Source organism: Pseudochaenichthys georgianus, unplaced genomic scaffold (assembly GCF_902827115.2).
Source record: "Pseudochaenichthys georgianus unplaced genomic scaffold, fPseGeo1.2 scaffold_622_arrow_ctg1, whole genome shotgun sequence".
Taxonomy (NCBI): domain Eukaryota; kingdom Metazoa; phylum Chordata; class Actinopteri; order Perciformes; family Channichthyidae; genus Pseudochaenichthys; species Pseudochaenichthys georgianus.
Genome location: NW_027263180.1, coordinates 10,040 through 22,500, shown reverse-complemented (window position 1 = coordinate 22,500; position 12,461 = coordinate 10,040). Strand labels below are relative to the sequence as shown.

The 12,461-nt window shown below is 40.8% G+C and overlaps 1 protein-coding gene across 1 annotated transcript; it reads right to left on the bottom strand.

Annotated features, from left to right (window-relative positions):
• Positions 1–4,643: 4,643 nt before the first annotated feature.
• On the bottom strand, positions 4,644–12,071 carry LOC117443527 (5-hydroxytryptamine receptor 2A-like). Its single transcript, XM_034079454.2, has 2 exons — positions 11,997–12,071; positions 4,644–6,738 (listed from the first exon to the last, which is right to left on the bottom strand). The coding sequence occupies exons 1-2, from the start codon at positions 12,069–12,071 to the stop codon at positions 5,896–5,898; spliced, it is 918 nt and encodes a 305-aa protein (XP_033935345.2). The 3' UTR covers positions 4,644–5,895.
• Between the last annotated feature and the right edge of the window lie 390 nt (positions 12,072–12,461).

Sequence of the window (12,461 nt, the reverse complement as noted above, 5' to 3'; positions counted from 1 at the left end):
GTATGTGAACATGTTTGAGCTTCATTTTTTGTCTGAAATGATTGGTTGTATTCTTTCTCAATATAATCAGGTGAGATGTTTTGGTTCCTGCGTCCTCGCCCCCAGTTTATAAAACAGCCGACATGTATTAAAATAAGAGGAAAACTGTAATGCCTTCTAGGAAACAAATACCAACCATCTATTTAGTTGTTTAATTTGGAGGACTTGGTGGAGCCCAATGTGCAGAACATACAAAGCAAACCATTCATTGTGGCAGAAATGAAGCTTTGTCCCTTTGTCTCACACACATTTATTCACTTACACACATGGAAACACTCCAATTATCCGTTTTGCTTTGATTTTGAAAAACAAGGAGACAAATAAAACCTGTTGACTTACAAAAGACCATCGAAACATCCAATTCCCAATTAGTCACTAGGTTAAAATAAATAGAAAATATTTATTTTACAGAAAGCAGTGGATGGGTTTCACGTCACCGAAACACACACTGTCATCGTCAGCAAAACACAAAAGCAATCAATACCAGAGGAGGCTGATTCTGACGGGAAATTCAGAGTCCCTGTTTTGTCAGTTTCATTTCAGTGTCCAAAATAAACAAGAGATGGAGCCATCACATGAAGATGGAAGTGGAACAAAATAGAAAATAGAGGAAAAAGCGGAGCAACTTGGACACAAAGTGGAAACAATGGAAAAGTGGAAACAATTTGAAAACTGGTCCAAAATATTAATTTGATGTTGATCTTTCTGGAACAATTGGGAGTTAATCCATCAATCAATAAAGAAAGCATTATCAGAGACATTTTGAATCCTTTAAAGTCATATTTCCAGTAAAATAATCAATGGTTTCAGCTTCTTAAATATGCGTTTTAAAGTGAAATGGAAAAGGACTATGGGTAGGACAGAAGAAGACTTTTAAAGACATGTGCAATTCCTTCACTCTTCTCTGACATTTTACAGACCAAACATGTCGTTAATGTCTCAGTTCAACAAACCTCAACAATCTCAAAGCCTGCAGATTAATGATGTCACATGTTGTTACTAAAAACATGCATTTCTATGGCATGTCTGATTTATGGAGTGAAACAAAGAGATATCCCTTTTTAAACTTTGACTCAACAACATGAAAACTGGCTTTATCAAATGTCCACACACTCGTATTTAATTAGATAATGCCTCATTTGCATATTTAAACATTCAGAAACCCTGTATTACGAAACATAAATATTAATATCATAATGTAAGAGGTGCACTTGGGAAGTTTCATGGTGATACATATTCCCTTTCGTAGCCTCTGATGCCTTTAAATCCTGTTATTTGGACATGAAAACCGGTTTTGTTGTTGTAGATATAATGCAGTTTGTGAACAGAAGAAAAAGCATAAGGGATAAATGTAGCTTTGGAGCTGACAGCTGCCTCCTGCTGGGCTAATATGTCTTTATTACTTTTGTCCTCATTGTTCGGACTAAATAACAGCTGTGGTGACGATAAATGACCTTCCTGCTGTTCCTTTGCATGAAAAAAGTATATTTGTTTGCTTATAACTTAGAGTAACTCTGTGTGACATTTAATGCAACAATCAATTTCCTTTCAGTCTTTCTGAGCCAGCTCTCGTTATGCACTTCAAACATAATATGTTTTGAAGTGATAACATCCACTTATTCTCGACGTACACTTAGATAAACATCAAACTCAACACAGTTTTATGAATAACATGTTCTTTACATTCATTTTCTCCCTCTTTCTTGTGTCTTGTTGTCTTGAGTTTTCTTTAACATCGGGGAGGTCAAATTAGAGAAAGAACTATGAGTAATCTAGATTTGTAATAATTAGGGCCGGGACTTTAACGCGTTAATTAAGATTAATTAATCACACAAAAATTAACGCGTTAAAAAAATCAACGCATTTTAATCGCACTTATTTTTGCACAGCGGAACGTTTCTCACTGGATGAGTTTCAGGCGTACCGATTATACTGGAGCACCAACTAACGTTCATGACTTCAGCATAGAACTTCAAACAACAACAAACTACGGTGAACAATAGTCAAACATGAACGAACAAGCTGATGAGACCGCTTTGGTCGGCCCCGTGGATGGGACATTTTGTTTTAAAAAACGGACGGATGGAAGCGTCGATAAGAGCCGCAGCACATCGAGCCTAAAGTATCACCTAAATGCAAAGCATGTAGCAGCTAGCGTGTAGCAGCTAGCATGTAGCAGCTAGCATGTAGCAGCTAGCATGTAGCAGCTAGCATGTAGCAGCTAGCGTGGACGTTAGCCCGACTCCGAGTGCAAGGAACCACACCCTGACCCAACCCACACTCAACCAGACGACTGGGTTCAGGGCCAGGATAAGTGAGTCCACGTCTGAGAGAATAACCAGCTCCCTGGCTCCCTGGACTGCACTCGACTGTAGACCACGTGGAGTAACATCCATGTGAAACTGCTTCTCACTGTTCTCAGGTCAAATATGTATATTTGATTAAAAATGCGATTAATTTCGATTAATTAATTACAAAGCCTCTAATTAATTAGATTAATTTTAATCGAGTCCCGGCTCTAGTAATTATCAAAACTGTGGGGGGAACTTCTGAAGCCATTGGAGTCAGGACTCAGAGAGACACGAGGAGAGCTGGAGCTTTGATGGCAAACACTGACGGTTTATTTGGAGCTTCGGCCGGAGAATTCACACGACATGTCAACACGAGTTGACCACACGGTTGAGATGCCACAATCTATCCTGAAGACCCCTCCTGCAGCTCCAGGTTTTAACTAGTTCTGAGAGAATAATCAACATTCTTCAATAGATAGACTAAACAGCTGAGGACATCTCCACCCCGAGAAGGATGTGCTCCAGGTGTCCCACAACAACAACTATCTTTGACCGAGAGCTGCCCGGTCACAAACTGGTAACAACAGCAACTTGCTAGGGCAGCCCCTCCTTAAGGGAGATAACGGCTGCTCGAGGTTGGTCAAGGTAAACATGTAGGGCGAAATGATTCCCTGACAAAAACTAATTTCCAACAACGGTAGTTAGCAGCAATAGCTCCAAAAGTCGCTTGATTCAGCGCAAAATGTGCCAAGAGTAAATTCAAGTATTATCATTTTCTATCAAATGTAAGCATTTGCAAACCCTAACTTATTGTTTGACCCATGTTGATTTCAACAGAGCTAAATAAACCAAAATGCACTCTCAAGTTTAGATTGAAAAAATCTCAACAGTGTCTCTACTCTAACGGCCCGTCCACACGGCGGCGTGCGTTGAAGCTTCAACGCTTCTGCCCATTCACTTTGAATGGGGTGACGTCAAGCTTTGCCGAACTGCATTGTGGGAGCGTCGCTTCGCTCGCATTGCTCGCATTGCTCGCTTCAAAAGTTGAGCAATGTTCAACTTTTGAAGCTTCGACGGAAGCGTCAGCCAATCAAATCATATGCCAGTACAAGCTCTAGCCAATCAAACCGCGTGCTTGTGTGTCCGGGGTGGGAGATTCATGTGATTGGTTGTTGGTCGAGTTTCAGACACTTCAACGCACGCCGCCTTGTGGACGCTGCGTAAGGGACCTACTAGTTATATTTGCTTTAAAAGAAACAACAGGAATGTTTTGAATATTTCCGATTTTTTTTCTCAAAATTAAGAAAGAACCAGAATTCCAGATTTTCTTTTTTACTTTTAATCATAATGTGCATAAAAAAAATTCTTGACTTTTTTCTCCGGATTTTGAAAAAAGTCAGAATTTAGATTGTTTCAGAACTCTGTTATTTTTTTTACTTTTGATCAGAAATTTTCAGAAACAAAAAAAAAAGTTAAATATCTAGACTTTTTTCTCAGAAATCAGAAATGTGTTTTACTTTTGATCAGAATTTTGCCTTTTTCCTCAGAATTATGATTTTTGACTTTTTTCTCACAATTCTTAAAAAAGTCTGAATTTTACTTTTTCTCCTAATGGATAGCGATAGACAGTATTTGAAGATGTATATATTATACATTTATATATATATATACCATATTTTTCAAAGTTGATTAAATATGAGCTTGTTTGGTGTGTTGTTGTCCTGTTGATGTTGGAAGTGTTAATTATATATATATCAGGAAATCTATATAAAATAGGACAATTAGCGGTTCCAACAATAATTTAAAGTTCCTCCACTACAATTTAAAGACCAACGTTGAAGAGTAATCAAGAAAAAACCAGTCCACGGTTTTAAGTCAGTGTTTGTTGGCAAATGTACGGCAATTGCAACCATTTAGGCTTTGTTTGCAGTCATACAGAATCTCAATTATATTTAGCATTTAATCTGACAAACATTGCTAATACATCCATGGATCCCTTCATTCATTAACCCACCTTTTGTCCACATTTTAAAACGACATTTAAACCAATTTACAACGAGTAAAAACTGACGAAAAACTTCAACGTCCTGAAAAGCCATGTGTGTGTTTATGGGGAGTGTAAGATGAACACAATGGAAAAGTGTGTCTTTTACAATAAAAACATCTGCAGTTAAATCCTCTTAATTTTCTACCAATATAATTTAATTTAACAATCTCCTTTCACTTGTAAATAACAAAACTTCAACAATCGTTAACATTTATTCACATAAATCTGCACAAATACAAATATAGATTTATTTACATTGTCTCTGGTAAATGTATTTTTTCAGACGTAATATTTAACCCTCTTTCCTTCTCGTTTTTAGCAGTTTGTTTTGACCTCTGCAGAGTCCTGGTGTCATCCTTAGTCTCTAACATTGGATAAAGTTGCAGGAAATCCAGGATAATCCCAGTTTATCCACAAAAGGAATGTATATATATATATGATGGGAGGTAGAGGCAACCTGACTGGTGCAAACATCCACGGAGAAAAAACTCTTTTTTCCAATTCGTCCAAAGAGATTGTTATAAAATGGGTAATTTCTGTCACCTTTTTTTCTTTGTCCAAGAGTGTATCTTTTATCCCACTGTCCGTCCATCTCATTCAGACTCTATTGATTCACTCTTTAAAAAGTGAAATGATATGTTAATTTCCCTAGCTGGCAGTATCGAGGAGGCTCTAAAACTCTTTTGGTTCATGAAAATGTCATAATAAGGACGTTTAAAACTGGACTCAGATGATCCAGAATTCATGCAAATGTTTTATTCTAGTTTCCCAACTTCATCTCATGACCTCTAGTGTTTTCTAAAATCCTGACCTGGAGGCACTTTGTCTTTGGCACTTTCCACAATCCACGATGTGACCAGAGTTTAAGGTTTAATAATCCGTTAAAATACACCATGAACGAGTGTTTTAATCACACGCAGCTTTCGTCTTTGACTTTTGTCCGACGGTTGTAATCACACGTACTGTAGCTATTGTCTTTGCCTCTGTGACTTTTGTCCGACGGTTTTGATCACACGCAGCTTTCATTCTTGCCTCCGGGATATTTGTCCGATTTATACACAGAAAAATCTTTAATTTCTCCACTACAGTGCGCCAATCCATTCCTAGAGACACCTTATTTGGTGTAGACCAGCAGGTTGACCGCGGATGAAAGATATCCAACCCACACGAAAAAATTCAGCAATCGTCCCATCAGTGCTGAGTCGCAATACTCAGGAACGCACACCACCAACAGAACGTTGGTGATGAAGAACGGGCACCACATGACCACGAAGAGGAAAAACACCACCCCGAGGACACTTCCTGCTCGTTACTGATTATCTGCATGGTTCGGCGTCCGAACATCGAACCGGAAATACTTCCTCTGCCGCCGGTTTCTCGACTCAAGAAATGCCGGAAGAGTTTCTGGAAATAAGGGTTTTAATCACACACAGATTTCGTCCTTGACTCTGTGACTTTTGTCCGATGGTTTTAATGGGACAAAAGCTTTCGTCCTTGACTTTTGTCCAATGGTTTTAATCACACGCAGCTTTCGTCTTTGCCTCTGTGACTTTTGTCCGATTTACACAAAGAAAAATCCTTCATTTCACCGCTACAGTTAGCCAATCCGTTCCTAAACTTGTCTCCCAGCTGACTTGAACTGAAAGCCATCGGTGGGATTGTATTCACGAGAATCAGCTGCAGCGGTTTGTTCTTTTCCGCCCGATACCGGCAGCGAACATATCTCTGAAACGCCGCCCGGTAGGTTTTGTTGAACAATGTGTAGACCAGCGGGTTGACAGCGGACGACAGATATCCAACCCAAACAAAAACGTTCAGCAGATTTCCCATCAACGCTGGGTCGCAAACCTCAGGATTGCAAACCACCACCAGAACGTTGGTGATGAAGAACGGGCACCACATGACCACGAAGAGGAAAAACACCACTCCAAGAACTTTAGAAGCCTTTTGCTCGTTGCTGATTGACTGCATGGTTCGGCGTCCAAACACAGAACCGGAAATACTTCCTCTGCTGCCGGCTTCTCGACTCAACGAACGCCGGAAGAGTTTCTCTGAGGACATTGAGTTCTGCGGGAGGAAACTCAGAGTGAACGTCGTGCTCCATTTGGGACGAGGCACCAGCTGATCCAAGCAAAGCGTGGCCTCGTTCTGAAGAGCCCTGATGGTGAGGAAGTAGGTGACCACCATGATGGTGAGCGGCACGAAGAAGGCCACGAAGGAACCGACCAGCACAAAGTTGTTGTCCGTCAGAAAGCAGCTGCCATCTTTGAAGACCTTGGAGTGATCTCGGAGGCCAAGAACGGGGATCGGCATTGAGATTCCTGCAGAGAGGAAAGAGGAAATTACTGAGAGGAACGATCGCTAGGTTACAAATATTTGGTTGTTTGTGTAAGCTGATGATTTTCTGCAGTGGTGGATAAAATAAGATGGAACTCTATTTATCCCCGTGGGGACATTCAGGGTCAGAGTGAACATTAGGATTCACACAAGGTAAAAATTCAGGTACAATTCAATACAAATGTAAATAATAATACAAACAAATAAATTAAAAGTAAAGTGATAAAGTAACTGTTGAAACAAGATATCACAGTAAAACGTTGAGCATTTGAATGAACATGTTAAATATATTTACATAAGTGTGCAGATGTGAGTGCAACTAGGATTCAAAACTGATACTCAAACAGAGGAAATCCTCGCCACAAATACACTGGAAAGCATGGAAGGAACACATTTGAAATAATATACAGAAAAGTATTTCAAGTTTCGATTAAGCTGCATAACCCCAATGCCTTCATACTAGTTTTCATATATTTCATAATGAAATGATAAACAATCCTGAAATGGGTATAGATGAGAGGTGTCACTTCCTGGCGAAATTACGGCACGCCCACTTTTGGAGGAAAACATTCGCTGCCATTTGAATGGCGGTAAAAAAAGCATGTTTTTCTAAAGATAATTATATTAAAACATTAGAATCTGTATTTTCCGCCAATCAAATGAAAGCGAATGTTTTCCCCTAAAAGTGGGCGGGGCCGTAATTTCACCCGGAGGTGATATATAAATAATATAAATATTTTGGAAATGAAATTGATTCCTACTTTTTACATTATACCCATTGTAGGAGCCATTTAACTCAGTTTTGTTTTTATTTTAATTGTTTAACATGTCTTATTTTATTAGTATACATGGCCTACAGATAATATTTGTTGAATATTTATCAGCTCAACTTTATTTGTTTATGCCCCCGAATATATTTCTTGACACCCCTTGGTCTCCTATTTGCTATATTATGTCTGTTTATGTGGAAGGAGTTGGTTTTAGAAGGAGGGATGTAAAGTGAAATAGAAAACAAATGGATTCATTTTAACAAATGGATTCATTTTAACAAATGGATTATTGCTGTGGATTATTTGTACGTTGAAATCACTCCTCGTATGTTAGAAGCGGCTCTAGAAACTTTTAAGCCCCTACACCCATATTACTATTAATTACATATGACAAGTGTGTGTTTAATGTGCTTTGTTGTATGTTTTACTTTTTTTTCCTGTCTTGTAGTTCAGATTCAGAAAAGTAAAATTCCTCCATTATAAACCCGTGCATGAAAATACTGAAGCGTTATCAACACAATGTTCTTTTAAAGCAGGGCTTCATTAATGAATTAATTAGGCTGAAATGAGCTTTGGGCACAAACAAAAAAAACCTGTCTTTTGTCCTTTTTAAGAACCAGAACGCACCATTAATCCAAAGCACACAATAACACCAGAAAGGGCTTAATAACAAACATTTACAGGCTGTGAATGGGAAGTTAAACAGTGGGCATGTGTGTGTGAAGATAAGAAGGAAAGGTCTTTAAAACCTCCTTCTGTTTTCTGTGAGCAACCCCTTGTTTTACATGTTGACGGTTCATCAGTGCAGAAATGTTCCAAATGTTCTGTTTATTTACAGAAAAAGGACGAATTCAGACGCTCTCCAAAATTAAATGTGTTTGTTGGCCTGTGATAAACCCACCAAGTTAAACTGTCCGGAAGTTTCTGTAATCCTGTTTACAAACAAACAGAGGTGGAGGTAGTAATGCAGGAAGATTATTAACACCAAATGACCTGGCTGTTTAATAATTTAACAGAAGCATTAAAAGAAACATAAAAAGCTAATGTTGGGCTATAAAGGAACTACAACACGGTCACATGACTTCACGTCACCACCGCTAAGCTAAAGGTGGCTAATGTTGGGCTATAAAGGAACTACAACACGGTCACATGACTTCACGTCACCACCGCTAAGCTAAATGCTACTATTGTTGGCCGTGATGAGACTTGTTAGCATCCTCCAATTTTAAATCCACCAGTGAGGTATATACTGACGTATTTTCTGTAGTTGAACAAACTTCAAAATCTCTTCAGCTTGTGTTAACCACAGACCTCATTTCAGGATAACAACAAAAAACACATACAGAAAACCATTGAGTTCCAGACCAGGGGACAGGAAGCATGTTAAGACCGCCAGAAGCTTTTATTTACCAACATTTAAATCCTGTCTTTATATGTTGCTATTTTGCTCTCGAAGAGTTTCAAACGTGTCGAGTTTCCCATTAACTTTGCAGCTAAATCCGTATTTTTCCATTTGCCTGTCCGTCACAGTGTGGGAGGAAAGTGTCCCTGTGGGTACCCCCCCCCCCATGGGGTGAGTCACACTGCATCTCCCCCTCGTCGTCAGCAATACTGAAATTCAACCTATATTATTAACCTCTTTATAACCTTACATTTCTACATCGTTTTCTCAAAAAAACAGCTTTCGGTTCAGATTTCGTGAAATATTCTGCTGTGTTTTTTACCGACAGAGTGGTGGACTTAATACATATTAAGTACATTTAGAGAGGACATATCCAGCTGATGTTCAGGTGTATGTCAGTATGTAGTGTCTCTACTTTAAAGAGTCCTCTGCTGCTGATGTTCAGGTGTATATCAGTATGTAGTGTCTCTACTTTAAAGAGTCCTCTCCTGCTGATGTTCAGGTGTATATCAGTATGTAGTGTCTCTACTTTAAAGAGTCCTCTCCTGCTGATGTGCAGGTGTATATCAGTATGTAGTGTCTCTACTTTAAAGAGTCCTCTCCTGCTGATGTTCAGGTGTATATCAGTATGTAGTGTCTCTACTTTAAAGAGTCCTCTGCTGCTGATGTTCAGGTGTATATCAGTATGTAGTGTCTCTACTTTAAAGAGTCCTCTCCTGCTGATGTTCAGGTGTATATCAGTATGTAGTGTCTCTACTTTAAAGAGTCCTCTCCTGCTGATGTTCAGGTGTATATCAGTATGTAGTGTCTCTACTTTAAAGAGTCCTCTGCTGCTGATGTTCAGGTGTATATCAGTATGTAGTGCCTCTATTGGGAATTGTCTCTGTAGAATAAAATGCCGTGCACATATACTGTTGTTCCGTTACTAACACAAATCTTTCTTTCATTCTGTATTCAACAAACAAGCGGCAGTTTACCTCAGTTAGCCAGAGAAAGACCCACAAATATTCTATTTTAACTTTATTTGTTATAATGTGTTTCTTTTGCATGTCCTAACGCTCAAGGTGTTTTTGTGAAGCACTTTGAATTGCTTTGCTCAAATGTTTTGTGCAACTACAATTGTTTACTTTCCTCCAGCTTCCTCCTTGTTGTGTGGTTTTTCTTTCTTTGCCTCTGCAGTCACACATTGTGATCATTTTGAATTACAAACTCTCCCAGAAAAAGCTGTGGCTGAAGGTGAGAGAGCTGTAAATATATTCTCTACAGAACATCTACAGGAACTGGGAGGTACATCTTCCACATCAAGTTCCTGCTCTCAACACATAGGATGAAATGCAGATGTAGAGATAGAAAAGGGAAGAGGAAGTGGAAGAGGTGGGACGGACATTGTTGTGAAATGTGTGGATAATTTGACCCAAACAAAGTAACTTGAGGGATCCAGTTTTCCGTCTTAGAAACAAATATATATTTTCTACCTTGTTTCATGCTCTCTATGAAATAAATACAGTAATTAAATGTTTCCTCCATCCCAGCAGCTGTTTGCACCATCAACAAGGAATGAGGTTAAATTGTTAACATAGGTTCAGGAGCATGGCCACGCCTAAAACTCCGCCTCGAACCACGGCCACCCCTAGTTATATCCGGCAACACTTCCGGCCACTGCTCGTCTCCATCCTTTCATCCCTCCATCCCTCATCCCGCATCCCTACATCCCTCAATCCCTCATCCCTTCATCCCTCATCCCTACATCCCTACATCCCTCATCCCTTCATCCCTCATCCCTCCATCCCCTCATCCCTTCATCCCTTCATCCCTAATCCCTACATCCCCACATCCCTCAATCCCTACATCCCTACATCCCTCATCCCCACATCCCTCATCCCTTCATCCCTCATCCCTCAATCCCTCATCCCTCATCCCTCCATCCCTCCATCCGTCATCCCTCCATCCCTACATCCCTCATCCCTACATCCTAAATCCCTCATCTCTACATCCCTCCATCCTTCATCCCTTCATCCCTCCATCCCTACATCCCTTCATCCCTACATCCCTCATCCCTCATCCCTACATCCCTCATCCCTACATCCATACATCCCTCAATCCCTCATCCCTACATCCCTCCATCCTTCATCCCTTCATCCCTCATCCTAAATCCCTCATCTCTACATCCCTCCATCCTTCATCCCTCAATCCCTCATCCCTACATCCCTCCACCCTTCATCCCTCCATCCCTCATCCCTACATCCCTCAATCCCTTCATCCCTCATCCCTACATCCCTCATCCCTTCATCCCTCATCCCTTCATTCCTACATCCCTTCATCCCTTATCCCTTCATCCCTAATCCCTACATCCCTTCATCCCCACATCCCTCATCCCTTCATCCCTACATCCCTCAATCCCTCATCCCTTCATCCCTACATCCCTACATCCCTACATCCCTCCATCCTTCATCCCTTCATCCCTCCATCCCTACATCCCTCATCCCTACATCCTAAATCCCTCATCTCTACATCCCTCCATCCTTCATCCCTTCATCCCTCCATCCCTCATCCCTACATCCCTCATCCCTACATCCCCTCATCCCTACATCCCTCCATCCTTCATCCCTTCATCCCTCATCCCTACATCCTAAATCCCTCATCTCTACATCCCTCCATCCTTCATCCCTCCATCCCTCATCCCTACATCCCTCATCCCTACATCCTAAATCCCTCATCTCTACATCCCTCCATCCCTCATCCCTACATCCCTCATCCCTTCATCCCTACATCCCTCATCCCTCATCCCTACATCCCTCATCCCCACATCCCTCCATCCCTCATCCCTACATCCCTCATCCCCACATCCCTCCATCCCTCATCCCTCAATCCCTCATACCTCCATCCTAAATCCCTCATCTCTACATCCCTCCATCCTTCATCCCTACATCCCGTCATCCCTTCATCCCTCATCCTCCATCCCTCATCCCAACATCCCTCCATCCCTCATCCCTTAATCCCAACATCCTCTTCCCGTCACCATTTATATTTAAACGGTGCATGTTTATATACTGCGTATATACTAACACCTTAATTCCAGGTATCGTCTGGGGGGCCCGTAATCAGCCCACGCAGATCATGCCGAAGACGGAACCCCCACTCTGAGTCTCCCACTGCACGGACCACAGCTCGTCCTCCCAGATCATCCCTTCACCTCCCTCATATCATTCACATGCTACTTCAATAAACGTACAAACATCACAGTGTTGTGGCGTGGTTCCTGCTAGTGAACGAATATTAGTATATAAGTCACAATAATCTTATACTATGTTGTATGACCACCTATATCACCTATCACAGCTGTGACACTGTTATAAAAAACACTTATTCAGCCTTTCTTTCCGATATTTGGGGTTTTTGGTGCAGATTTTTCCCGGCTGCAGCTCTTCTTAAAACTCCCGTTGTTGCATTTTAAAAAGAAGACCCTGAAAATCTCCTCCTCTTCATCTCCTTTGTGTGTAAATCGTCCTCCTCCGTCTCGTGGTCTGCTTTCATCTCCTCTCCCGCTTCTGTCAGGGCTTCCTTGAGTCCCTGAT

Excerpts from the sequence above, each read along its gene's own strand:
- LOC117443527 (XM_034079454.2), bottom strand. The coding sequence starts at position 12,071 with ATGATCTGGGAGGACGAGCTGTGGTCCGTGCAGTGGGAGACTCAGAGT. Across the intron at positions 6,739-11,996 it reads CCGTCTTCGGCATGATCTGC|CGATCGTTCCTCTCAGTAAT; the intron begins GTGGGCTGATTA and ends TTTGTAACCTAG.